Below are 13,175 nucleotides of genomic sequence, written 5' to 3'. Positions count from 1 at the left end.
AGAGAGAGAGAGAGAGAGAGAGAGAGAGAGAGAGAGAGAGAGAGAGAGAGTTTATTAGCTTAATGTTAGCCTCTGAATAGGTTACTTTGCTATTGCTATAATGAGATACTATGACCAAGGCAAATTCGAGAAGAAAGAGTTTATTTGGTTTTATGGTTTCAGAGGGCTAAGAGTCCAATCATGACTGAGAAGGTGGCAGCAACTGGCAGACACGCTGGCAGGAACAGCTGAGAGCTCCCATCACGGAACACAAGCAGGAAGCAGAGAAAGTTAACTAGCAATGGCATGTGGCTTTGAATCCTCAAAGCCCAACCCTAGTGGCATACTTCTCCAGGAGACCACACCTCCTAAACGTACTCAAGCCGTGCCCCCAGCTGGGGACCAAGTATTCAAGCCTTGGATCCTACGGGACAGTCTCACTCAGACCACCACAGCCTCTCTTCCCAGCACAGTTCCTAAAGCCACACAGCTGTTTGTCCTTCAAGTCAACAGTTATTTATGTGTGTAAACGTAATGAGGGTGCATGCATGGAGATCGGAGGACAACTCATGGGACGGACTTGGCTTTCTTCTTCAACTATGTGGCTTCTAGGAATCAAACTCAGGTTGTCAGGTTTGACAGCAAGTGTTCCTACCCTCTGAGCCATCACCCTAACTAACCCTCACTGTGTGTTTTGAAATAAATTGTATGCTGTGTCCCTTTCTCTGAAGTAGGACAATGTGACAGATTCAAGATACAATTAGCATGCAAGTAGCAAGTCTGAATGGAATTTTGTAGCAGACTTCTGATTATAGCATGGGCCAGGCGACTGGCAACTTACACAAAACATGAATATCATTGCCTCCTGGAGCCTTTCTATTCTTTTCACTACCAAGTGTTTGGGGAAATGATAATCGCCATAGCAGTGATAATAAGAGGGTGTTCAGAGTGGTAAGAAGAAAGTGGTACACACAGACCCCTAACACCGGCTGAAAGCCAGGGCCAGGGCTAAGTTGATGCTGAAGTCTGCCTGTTTTCAGAGATAGCCGATCTCTCACACCTATGGAGCTCCTATTTATGAATTTACCCACCTGTTAACATGTGTACCTAACTAAACCTAAGACTCATAGTGTGTTATAGATAAGCTCCATTTGGACACGGATTACAGAGAACTCAGTGTCAATGAACCAATGATGCGAAAATGTGTTTCAGGCAGACATGTCTAAAGACACTGTGTGCTGACCGGTGAGGACATGAGAGACCAGGGGTAGTCACCAACCTAGTTCTAATTTGCCCGAGAACTCAGAACATGGAATGTGACCTGCTTTGAATAATGAGAACTGACCGGATTTTCATTATTCTTCAGCCTTTGCTTCTAGCTATGGTTTCCAATGTGGGAGACATCGCGCCACCCAAGAGACCACGGGCAAAACAAAACACACTCTGGATAAGAGACAGTGTTGGCAGAGGCTAAGACCGGGGAGGGTGGGGTAGGGGAGGACTGGAGCGCACAGGATTTGACATTTATTGACCGCCTCGTGCCTACATAAATTATCTCATCTGACCTTTGCAATAACTTTGCGCAGTACATTCTGTTAATGTCAATTTACAAAGAGGTCCAGAGAGGTGAAAACATTTACTGAAAGGCGGCACATGAGGAAGCTGTAACTCAAGTTCATATAGCGCTAAGGGAGCCATGGCTCTGATTGGCTAATGAACACTGCTGCATCTCCTGGGGGGGTCTCTGATTGGCTAGCAAACACTGCCGCAGCTCTCCTGGGATCCCTCTTGCCCCCACACAGATGCACTAACTCCCCAGGTTTCCTAAACTGTCCCTCCACTCCTTCTTTCTTCTCCCTGTCTAAATAATACACCAAGGAGATCTGTAACCACTGAATGAAATGTACAAATCAGGGCATCAAAATCTTATTAATGAAGTGTTTAAGAAACAAAGTTTCTTTGCCTGAAATAACTTTCTACTTCAAAAGAAAAAGTTGTCCATAGTACCATAGTAGTATATGCAAGATTCTCATAATTTATTCATAAATGTTATGATATATGTGATTTCATTTTCCCTATCAAATAAAAATTATATAATAGTTCCCAAGTGTGGTAGTAAATTAATAGAAGTAAGTAATTTAAAGTGCTTAGCTTAGTGTTTATGGAGACATTAAATTTTCCAAATACAGCTAAATCTGAAGTCCCCACCTCACATGCCATGGTTGGCTACTGGACTCTGTTCCTCCATCTTCCATCAGCACTACAGAGCTTTGAGACGCATGTATACATCAACGTGTCGGAAGCAGGAGGATCAGGACATACCCGTATGCATCCAACTTGACTTCTCATTTGGTTTTGTTCCAGTATGAAGGATGAAAGTCTTAATCACATAAGCTCAAGGTCTACAAATGACAGCTGTCTGTTGGTGCAGTTTAGCAGCAGCTGAGAAAATATTTTCTCCAATATTGGCTTTGGTCTCAGATGTTTTAATTATACCAAAACACTGACTACAGCTGGCAATCTCCCACGTGCAAAGGTTGGCAATTCCAAAATTCACTGTCAGACAAGACGTGATTGGCTGTAAGTTTCCAGGACAAGGTGAAGATCTTTATCTTCTGAACAGTGAAATCTGAAATATTCCCAAATCCCAGCAGTTGTTTTTCTTTGTTTATTCTTCCTCATGTGAGGTCTAAGTATTATCCAAGCTGGTCTAGAACTCATGAACTTAAACCATCCTCTATTCCAACATTCTATCATAACTCAGCCTACAGGCAAATGCTGGACCCAACTCTTAAATGCTCTGTAAACATTGTCATGCAACTGGAACATTTTGAATTTTGGAGCACCCTGGACTTTTTGAGGTAGGAATGTTCAGCCAATAAAATCTATATAAATATATCCAAATAAACATCTTGGAAATCTGAAATACTTCTAATTCAAGCATTTTGGATAAGAGATACTCACTGTGTACTATTTCAAAGAACCATTGGTTACCAGGTAATCTAAAAGAGTAACTATGGCTCAAACAGACTTAAAACAGTAAATGAGCCAGATGGCAACACATCCCCCAAGCTGTCATTTAGAACATTGTTTTCCAGTTCTAATGCTAAATTCAGTTAGCAAATGTTCCTTGCAGGTGTCTACCTCCAAAAAGGCCTACTGTGCACCAACTGTGACAGCTATTTAATGTCCTTTACAGTCACAAAGGATCTGTATGACAGAAACTTTCAACAGTGAAAAATCAGTGGGTTGGGTAAACTCCTGTGATACACCTCAGTCTCAGCATCACACTGACATCATCTGGATGTTCATGAGAAGAGAGTTTCTTGCCAGGATCAGCTGGCAGGAAAAAAATGAAATTGTCTCGTCAGTAGGTCCGCTGCGTCACCCAGCATCTAACTAGGTATTGAAGACCTAGGTTCCTCTTCATGCCCAGGTCACAGGGAAGAGATCCAAGCTTTCCAGAGATGCGAGATGCTCATCATTTTAGAATTTAGAGTCCAGCAGCTGACATCATTCAATTTAATCAGTTACTATAATACATGAAACACACACACACATACACACACACACAGAAGAACTGAATCTTGATCTTTCATTGCATTTCTTGAGGTGCTGGTAGGAAGAGGCAGATGCAAGGTTTTGTAAGCAAACAGAACAAAGGAATAATGTTAAAAACAGTACGTTTTCTGGTTTTAGCCTTCAAGGAATTGTGTCTAAGTAACAACACAGTTAAGCAAGCATCAAAAACCAAACAAAATACAAAACAAAGAAAACATTTGGGGCTGGAGAGTTGGCTCAACAGTTAAAAGCACTGACTGCTCTTCTGGAGGTCCTGAGTTCAATTCCCAGCAACCACATGGTGGCTCACAACCATCTGTAATGGGATCCATTGCTCTCTTCTGGTGTGTCTGAAGACAGCAACTGTGTACTCACATAAATTAAATAAATAAATCTTAGCTGTGACTCACAGCATTAGGGATATGGAACTTGAAGAGGCCACCTTCTGTAGCCAGGCAGGAATTCTACTGGAGTGATAGAGACACGAACCCACCCACAAAACTTTCAACCCAAAGTTTATCCTGTCTACAAGAAATACAGGCATGGGGGATAGAGCAGAGAGTGAGGGAATGGCCAACCAATAACCAGACCAACTTGAGACCCATCCCATGGCAAGTATCAATCCCTGACATTATTAATGATACTCTGCTATGTTTCCAGACAGGAGTGTAGTATAGCTCTTCTCTGGGAGGCTCCACCCAGCAGCGGACTCAGCGGATGCAGACACCCACAACCAAACAGTGGATGGAGCTTGGGGACTCTTATGGAAGAGTTGGGAGAAGAATTGTAGGCCTGGAAGGAGATAGGAACTCCATAGGAAGACCAACTGAGTCAACTAACCTGGATGCTTGGGGCTCTCAGAGATGTAAACACTAACCAGAAAGCATACATGGCTGGTCTTAGCACCCCCCCCCCGAACACACACACACGTAGATGTGCAGCTTGGTCTTCATTTACATCCCAAACAACTGGAGTGGAGTTATTCAACTGGAGGGGGGGGTTATCCCAAAATCTGTTGCCTGTATGTAAGCAGGGCATGTTCTTCCAACTGGGCTGCCTTGTCTGGCCTCAATGGGAGGGATGTGCCTAGTCCAAAGAGACTGGATATTCCAGGATGAAGGGGATACCGGGGGAAGGGGAGCTTCAACCCTCTCTGAGAAGAAGGGGGAAGGAAGAATTGTGGGAGGGGTAGCTGGGAAGAGGGGCAGTGAGCGGGATGTAAAGTGAATAAATAAATTTTTTATAAAAACAAAAAACTGTGACCTCTGAACTAAAACTGGAAAGAGGGAAAACTCAGGAAAAAAAGAAAAACTTGTAAACTCGGCTGCCCACACAACCATCTACAGGCCTGAGTTTAAGTCCTGACAGTCCATATAAGTGCCCCATAATTTCTGATCCTTAACCTCTGTGTCTGTACATGAGTGGCTTAAGCTAGCTAGAGCCTAAAATTTTATCCAGAGTTTCCTTTTACTATAAAGGCAGTTCTATCCTTCCTATGCTTCTGCTAAAAAGGGGGGCAGGAGTTGGGTCATTAATAGAATATTGTGGCTTTTCATTTGTTTGTTTTTATTCTTGAAACAGGGACTTGTTGTGGAGCCCAGACTGGCCTGGAACTCACTATATACCTAAAGATGGCATCACACTCATCATGATCCTTCCGTCTTGGCTCCTACATGCTAGGATTACAGGACTCCACTACTCTACCTATCTGGACATCATGCTTTTGTGCACATTAGTAAAATCACAGAAATTAATCCACTCAGCTATGACTAGACTATTACATCCGTGCCATTGCACAGACAACGGGAGAGCTGCATTGTAATGTGGGAGCTCTGACTAGAAGATTATGTCCATGCTGTTGCACAAGACAATGGCAGAGCTGCAGTGCAACATGGGAGAAAGAAGGGGGCTGCATTTGGCGTGTGCTAGCGTTGAGCTGAAACAGCCAGATGTTTATGCCATGAGGCTACTTACAGCAGGAGCTTAGAAACCCAGGCTAGACATTATTATGCAGCAGTACCTAATTCTTAAAAACAGAGAGACTTCGATTATAACCCGAGTAACTGCAAAGTACAGGAGAGTAAAAGGGGCAACTATGTGGAGGAGGGGCAGCAGAAAGAGGAAAAGCAGTACAAGTGAACCGAAGGGGGAAATGGGAAAATGGGGGTGCTTTAATCAGGGAGGGAGATAAATACAGAAGGAGCAGAGGGTAAAATAATAGAATGTCTAAAAAAGTCATAAGGAATGATATTACTGTGTATCTATATAAAATATCTATAATGCATATAAGTCTGTGTATACATATACATATGTACATATACAAACATGCATATATACATATATACATATATAGTTTAAAGAAAATCTTCCCATTTAGGCTGACAATGATTCCCCGTCCCCCAAGAGCCAGAGACAATCTAACAAAAGCCCCAACACCAGTCATGAGAAGCTTCTTTTGCAGGGTTGCATGTGAGCTTCACAAAACATTTCAGGCTACTGCGGTTACCCTCAGTTACCTCCCAAAGGTGAAAGGTACTTCCCTACTGCTGAAGGCACCATGTTCTTTGGACACAGTGCCCAGAGGACCTGAGCTGGGTCTGATGTGAAATCCGCTTCCCTGAGGATTAGCTTTCATGGTACCAGAAGGCTCCATGCAACCTTCCCAAAGGGAAACTACCAATAGTCTCGCCCAGCTATAGTGCCTTTGAGCCACAACAATGCCCAGCATGGCACAATAACCCTTAATGTCCAGTAGTGGCACACTTACATCAATGGTGATCAACAGCTATCTAACTGGACTTGAGACTAACTCAACACGAGGGAAATCATGCCTAGCACTGAAAACCTAGCCTCCAACTCAGTGCAAGGGAAATCATGGATCTTGGAAGAGAACCACCTTATTTAACCAGCATAATCCCTCACTGCATTCTAAATATTTACCCTTATGCCCACGGATAAGTGTAGTCTTCACCCATTATCAAGGAAATTTTACTTTGCAACAGAGAGGATGACTAGAAGCCACAACCAATCAAAATGCAGAGTTGTGGGGCCCAGTCTTAACGGATAGGTGTATGAAACAACTCCTGTACCTATGGCCCAGAAGTCATTGCAGGAGAGAGGTGGAAACATTGTAAGCACTGGAGGAGCAGGAAGTTTGTGGTGGGATTGTGTTTGCTACAAATGTCAGAGACACTACAGTCGTGATGTCTCACCAATAGTAACTGGCTAAATATGACCTAGACAAGGGTGACTTGAATAATATGGAACAGAAAAGCTCAGGAGGTCTGGACCCTCCACAAAGACCTCCATGCAGTTAAGGAATGTTCGCTATGAAACCAGAACTTCGATTGCATTCTGAAAGGACAATGTTATATCTTAGACAAAGAGCTTATTTTTTCTTAAATGAAAATTAAGTTCAGATACCTCTTATCAATAGTTTAATGAACTCACAGTGCTCATTTAAATGGCTGAGACTATTTTACCTTGGCTAACCCAGGAAGACGGCAGACCTAATTCTCAAAATTACTGAAATTTTCTACTTCAATATAAAATTCCTGCCCCAGTCACTGAGCTGCGCCGAGGACTCAGCTGCCTCCCTCTCGAGCCCCCTTGCTTCCCAATGCTCTGTTCCCCCCCTTCTCCCGAAGCCACCTTCCGCAGGCCGTTTCCACCGAGGAAAAGGAATAGTATCGCTCTTTCGACCCCTTTGCTGATGCAAGTAAGGGTGATGACCTGCTTCCTGCTGGCACTGAAGATTATATTCATATAAGAATTCAACAGAGAAACGGTGAGAAGACCCTTACAACTGTCCAGGGGATCGCTGATGATTACTATAAAAAGAAACTAGTGAAGGTGTTTAAGAAGAAATTTGCCTGCAATGGTACTGTAATTCAGTATCCAGAATATGGAGAAGTAATTCAGCTACAGGGTGACCAGTGCAAGAACATATGCCAGTTCCTGATAGAGATTGGACTGGCTAAGGACGACCAGCTGAAGGTCCCTGGGTTTTAAGTGCTTGTGGCTCTCGGAAGCTTAAGTGAGGATTTCCTTGCAATGAGTAGAATTTCCCTTCTGTCCCTTGTCACAAATTTAAAAACCTCACAGCTTGTATAACGTAATCATTTGGGGTCCGCTTTTAACTTGGACTAGTGTAACTCCTTCATGCAATAAACTGAAAAGAGCCAAAAAAAAAAGATAAAATTCCTTTCATATTACCACCTCCCCAACCAATACTCAGCAACTTTTATATTCTGTGAAAGGTTTTCATATTAAAGCTACAGGAAATAAAAGATTCAGCCCCTAAAGCTGAAAAACCAACAATCAAACAAGGGGGATGGGTATAGTCATGAACATCATGACCACTAGTGACAAATTTGCACCACTAAGTATCAAATAAGAACTAAAGGTAGCAAATCCTCTATAAACCTTCAGAGTAAGGAAGTCCCCAAAGGACCAAACAGCTCCAGGTGCAAAGCCACAGCTGGGTACTGAAAGAATCAGGCATGATGCTGAAGACCAAACAGAAAGCTTTTTCTCAAGCGCATACTCTACCATCTGCAAGTTATAACTATAAGTGATGTGCGGAACGAGGTGTACCAAAAGTTCAGTTACCTACAGAGGTACAAGCTAAAAGAGCAAGTTAGCAAAACACAAGTTTCTCCTCAGAGCCAAAGACAATAAAGCAGTGTTCCAAAGCAGGTGGCCAAAGCACTCTTTAAAATGCCAAAGGGAGAAGATGAAAAGAAATGGGGCTGAGGTAGGATACCCCTGTGTCAGCTGCTGTAACAGGCAGCTTTGTGGAGCTCCCAGAATGGTTCTGGTGGTCCTTGGCGAAGATACGGAGAAGGGTCTCAGGAGAGATGCCTCTCCCACACTGAAGCTGAGTAGACAGCTTTAGGGGGAACACTTGGAGAGCTTGATGCGTCACCTCAAGCACTGTGAAGAACACTGGACTGGCACCTGATCCCTTAAAGCATCAGAAGGATGAGAAGAAGCTGGGCAGAGACACATTGAGACCACAACAAAATGAAGATAAAGACAACATCAGCCCCAGGAGGCTGAGCGGGGAATCAGCAACTAATCAGAACTTAGATGCCTTTTTCATTACCAGGGAAGGTAAAGTGCCAAACTCAGGCAACTGAGGCAGGAGGTGGGGGACCCACAGGTGAAGACTGAGCTGGAACCACCTGCCAAGGCTACAAAAGCACTGGAGTTAGACTCCGGGGAACTTCTTAACTGTTCCCTCCCTTCTGTGTCCTTCCTTGTATCACTTCACAGGGGTCAGACAGCAGGGCTGCCTAGACAAAGGAAGGAGAGTAGAAACCAGGTCAGAAGCAAAATAGCCCATGAAATTCCTTTCCCAGTGGCCTACCTTCCCCCTTGCAAGAGGCAGGGCTGAAGAGGGCCAGCTGAGTACAGGAAGCTGAGTACACCTGCACATCTCCCCTGGAGACTGTATGGTTTGCACTGGACATATTGATAAATTTGAGACTTCTGTTACCTAGTAACTTGAAAATGATCTATATTGTCTAAGGATAACAAGAAAAATCAAGTCCATTCATAGCAGAAAATGATCCAGTCCTAAGAAGTAAATTTAAAGGGATGAAAGGTTGGAGGGTGTGGGCAAAGTACTGTTTAATAAGGCTGTTTTCCTGGGTTGCATCTCCAAGTTCTGCTTTTTACATAAGGTTCTAAGCAGTAACATAGGAGCAAATACAGAATTGGGGTCTTACAAATCAAAATAGAATCCATTTGGCCTCTCCCTTGCCTTGAAATTAGCCGTTAACAATTTCAGAAACATGCCGCAACATGGGAATCAACCACCAATTCAGGACTCATTTGCAACTCTTGACATAAACGACCTAAATATTCCTGACTTATAAGCCAAGACTGTTCTGGCCCTCTCTCTCACTCTCTCTTAATAAAGACCCAGTGTATAAAAAGGGCTCTGAGAACTGCTGTTCTCAACACGAAAAGGCTGCTCTCCTGAGTTCTTAGGAGACAGAATCTGAGCAAACAACACGCACTGAGTATTTTCATTAATTAAAAATATGCTGAAGGGCTGGGGGTTATGGCTCAGGGGCAGAGTGTTCACTTAGCATTCACAAGGTTCTGGGTGTGATCCCAGGCACCAAAGGGAAAGACAGATCAAATAAGACTCACCAAGTACAACTCTTTATGTATCTTATTATCCCCATTGTTACATCTAGGAGAGTAAGGCTCAGGGTTAATGACTTGCTCGAGAGCAACAACTTTTAAACTCAAGATAGTATGTGAGATCAGCAATGCATGATCTTAATCATGCCGTTTCTTTAATGCTTATGAGAGTAGTCCATTTGATTCTTTGGTTGTTGCTGCTGGTGGTGGTGGTGGTGTGTGTGTATGTGTTGTGTGCACACTTGCACATGTATATATGCATAGAGGCCAGAGATGATATCAGGTGTCTTCCTCAGTCACCCTCCATCTTACTCTTCGACACTGGGTCTCTCACTCAACCTGGAGCATGCTGCTTTAACCAGACTTGCTTTAGCTAGACTAGCTGTCTAGTAAGCCACAGGGATCCTCCTGTTTCCTGCTCCCCAGGCTCTGGGATTTGAAATGTATGCTGCAGTACCTGGAATTTTTAATATGGGTTCTGGAGATCAAACACAGGTTTGTTTTCATGGGCAAGCACTTTATCAACCGAGCTCTTCCTTTAGTCTCAAGTTCCTACTCCAGTGGTTAGCTCTACAATACGTTATTTTGAAACAAAAGCTAAAATCAAGTTCCAAACATGTTTAATTTGCCTCCTACTGATATGAACTCATTAGTAAACTCTTTATGAAAATCTCAGGCAGCAGATACAATGGAACAACTAACTTCTAACAATCCTTTTATATGTACACTCATAATGTAAGGTTTATGACACACTATTTACAATAAGTATATGCAATTATAAAATTTGATAATTTCGCCAGGCGGTGGTGGCGCACACCTTTAATCCCAGCACTTGGGAGGCAGAGGCAGGCAGATTTCTGAGTTTGAGGCCAGCCTGGTCTACAGAGTGAGTTCCAGGACAGCCAGGGCTATCCAGAGAAACCCTGTCTCGAGAAACAAACAAACAAAAAATTGATAATTTCTAAGGGGATAAATAAGGGAAACAGCTTTTTAAGGTTTGTGAGACAGGCTGCAATGGACCTATTATTAGACTGTTTTGTTGCAAGGCTTTCTCTTAAGGACTATAAAGGCCAGTGGTAGGGGCTGGGAAGCCTTAGGCATTTCAGTACAACTCATGGTAATCATCTCTTACCAATATGACTCCTACACTATCCTGCCCAGGGAACATTTGGTCATTTCTGTAGAGTTGTCTATTGTTACTTCTAAGTGCAGGGCAGAGGCATGTGCAACTTGTACCCAAAGTCTGCAAGGATGCTACTAAGCATCTCTGTACCACACAGGACACCCCCTAATAGGAAACTACCCAATCTAAAATGTCTACTACAATGATTAAATGTCTAGAAAGCCTACTACAAGGGAGTAAATGTCTGCAGCCCTTCCAAGCCGACAGGGGGTTAGATACAGGGGGTTAGATACAGTAACTACAAACAGGAAATCAAAGTGTGGTCAATCCTCAGCAGTAACAAAAGCCCTGAGCCAGCAGCGCCTAGCTCATTACTTTTGAGAGAGAGAGATATCATCATTCCCTTAATATCCTACCTGAGCCAGCGGGGGGCTGAATTACTTTTACTGGGAAAAAAAAAGAACAGGAAATTGAAAGTGTGAATAGAAAGGGGAAAGTTTATTAAAGAAAACCAGCTTTTATTAAATACAGGGTCCCACTTGTAACCTATGGAATGTTTGTTAGTCACAGGAGTCTCAGAGAGTTACAATCTAAAATAAGAACACAGATGTTGTGGACACGGTACAAGAAAAACCCAGAAGAAAGAAAAATCCATGAGCCTCACTGTGGTTACCAGCATTCTCAAGATGAAACACAACCTTGGAGTCTGGGCTTGGAGTCTGGCCTCAAACACTCTGATAACATGTGGCCACCACAGTTACATCCTACACTTCCATTCTGGGTTTGACGACCCTTCATAAAAGCAAACAGTACCAACTGCATGTGCAGCAACTCTTAGGATGGTGCTTAGAACAAAGACAGACAATCCAAAGAAGGAAAGTCCACAAACGGTGGTGTTGCTTAGCTTGGTTTGAGTCATGATCACGTGGTTTTTGTTGCTTTCATCTTGTGTTTCTGTGCATCCTTTCATTCATTCTCGTTATCTGTTTGTATCCTCAATCACATCTCTTTACTGAAACCGTCCCCCTCCCCCATCTCTTCATGCCCTTTTCCCGAGTACGCCCCTTCCTCTCTCTAAACTCTAGTGAAATTGTATGATGGAGTTGAGCCAGATCTCAAGAGATTATCAAGCTGTGACCCTCAAGACCACCTTCCTCTTCAACACTGCAACAGTCTTAGTGAACCTGGTCACCACGAATGACTTCCAGAAATCCCAGATCAGTTCCACACAACATTAGACTGCTGCTGGTTAAGAGCTACACAGAACCAACCCCTTATGGTCAGTATTTACTAAATTCGAAAAAGGACTCACTAACGGACATACCACCCTGAACTATGCTTGGAAAACTGCAGGTGATGTATCTATGGGCTCCTTGATAACGGTCTTCTGATAAGATGGAGCATTTACTAAATGCAAACACAGTGTGATTCATCTAATAAACCTTACTTGACATCTTGTGAGGGTAAGGAATGACTCATTAAATCCCTAAAATGGCACGCAAGGTATGTTTTACCCTCCTACAGTCCTCGGAATAACCTCGACAAGTTTATTCTCTCCTTAACTGTGTAACCAGTAGCAGGTACCGATTAACTCCATGGATTCCGGGTCATATTAGGTAAACCGGTACAATACTTCATCGGGTACTGTAGCGCGGTGCTTCGTGCAGCCCTTGACAGAGGCACTTGAGCAACAGGAAAAGTCCATTACTACTGTGGAACCCAGAAAGTAAGTCCTCGTGTGCTCTGAGCAGGTTTACTCCTAGTCGGTAATGGGGTGCAAACCCTGTAAATCCCGCGGTGCGGTGTGCGGTCTAGCTCAAGTTAGGTGGCCAGCGTTCCACCCAAGTTTGGCGGGGCCAGGAGGCAACTCTGGCTGTTGCTTCTCTTAGGAGCCACCTCCTGAACCCCGAGCCCCAGTACCCCATACCTTGGTGAGCTGGGCAATCTTCTTGCTCATTTTCAGGTGCATGTCCTGGCTGTAGTCCATGTTGTGCCCGGCCAGCTGCGCGGCAGCCGGGGAGGTCGCGAATTTGGCCGGCCCGGACGCGGAGCCACCGTAATAGTGATGCTGCCAGCTCATGCCCGGGGTCGCCATCTTCCCGGCAGACCCCGGCCGGGGCACCTGTCCCCGTGCGCGGGGCGAGGCCGGCGCAGCGACGACACGGGACAGGCGACAGCCCGGGCGACCGCTTGCCGACCCGCCAGCCCGTGCCCTCCAGTCCCCGCAGCCAGCAACCCCCTGCCCGCCCGCGACGGCCGCGTCCCCCTGTCTCGGCTTGGGGGCGTCGCGGCTAGCGTCCCGCAAGCAGCGGCCACCACCGGGCCCCGAGACTCCGCCGCCGCCGGGGCTGCGGAG

At 44.5% G+C, this 13,175-nt stretch overlaps 1 protein-coding gene and 1 pseudogene across 2 annotated transcripts in view; one reads left to right on the top strand and one right to left on the bottom strand.

Annotated features, from left to right (window-relative positions):
* Fam184a (family with sequence similarity 184 member A) overlaps positions 1–12,937 on the bottom strand; it is a 116,858-nt gene extending 103,921 nt beyond the window's left edge. Inside the window, exon 1 of one of the 2 annotated variants that reach the window (XM_028772614.1) lies at positions 12,747–12,937. In XM_028772614.1, coding sequence (XP_028628447.1) covers positions 12,747–12,914 — 168 coding nt within the window. In that variant the 5' untranslated portion in view covers positions 12,915–12,937. The remainder of the gene's footprint in view (positions 1–12,746) is intronic. The other variant, XM_028772615.1, reaches the window with a different exon arrangement.
* LOC114625309 lies at positions 281–7,724 on the top strand (annotated as a pseudogene).
* Positions 12,938–13,175: the final 238 nt, after the last annotated feature.

The sequence above is a fragment of the Grammomys surdaster genome, unplaced genomic scaffold (assembly GCF_004785775.1).
Source record: "Grammomys surdaster isolate TR1022 unplaced genomic scaffold, NIH_TR_1.0 215, whole genome shotgun sequence".
NCBI classification, from domain to species: domain Eukaryota; kingdom Metazoa; phylum Chordata; class Mammalia; order Rodentia; family Muridae; genus Grammomys; species Grammomys surdaster.
The sequence above is the reverse complement of the archived record's forward strand: the minus strand, read 5'-3'. Positions and strand labels throughout refer to the sequence as shown.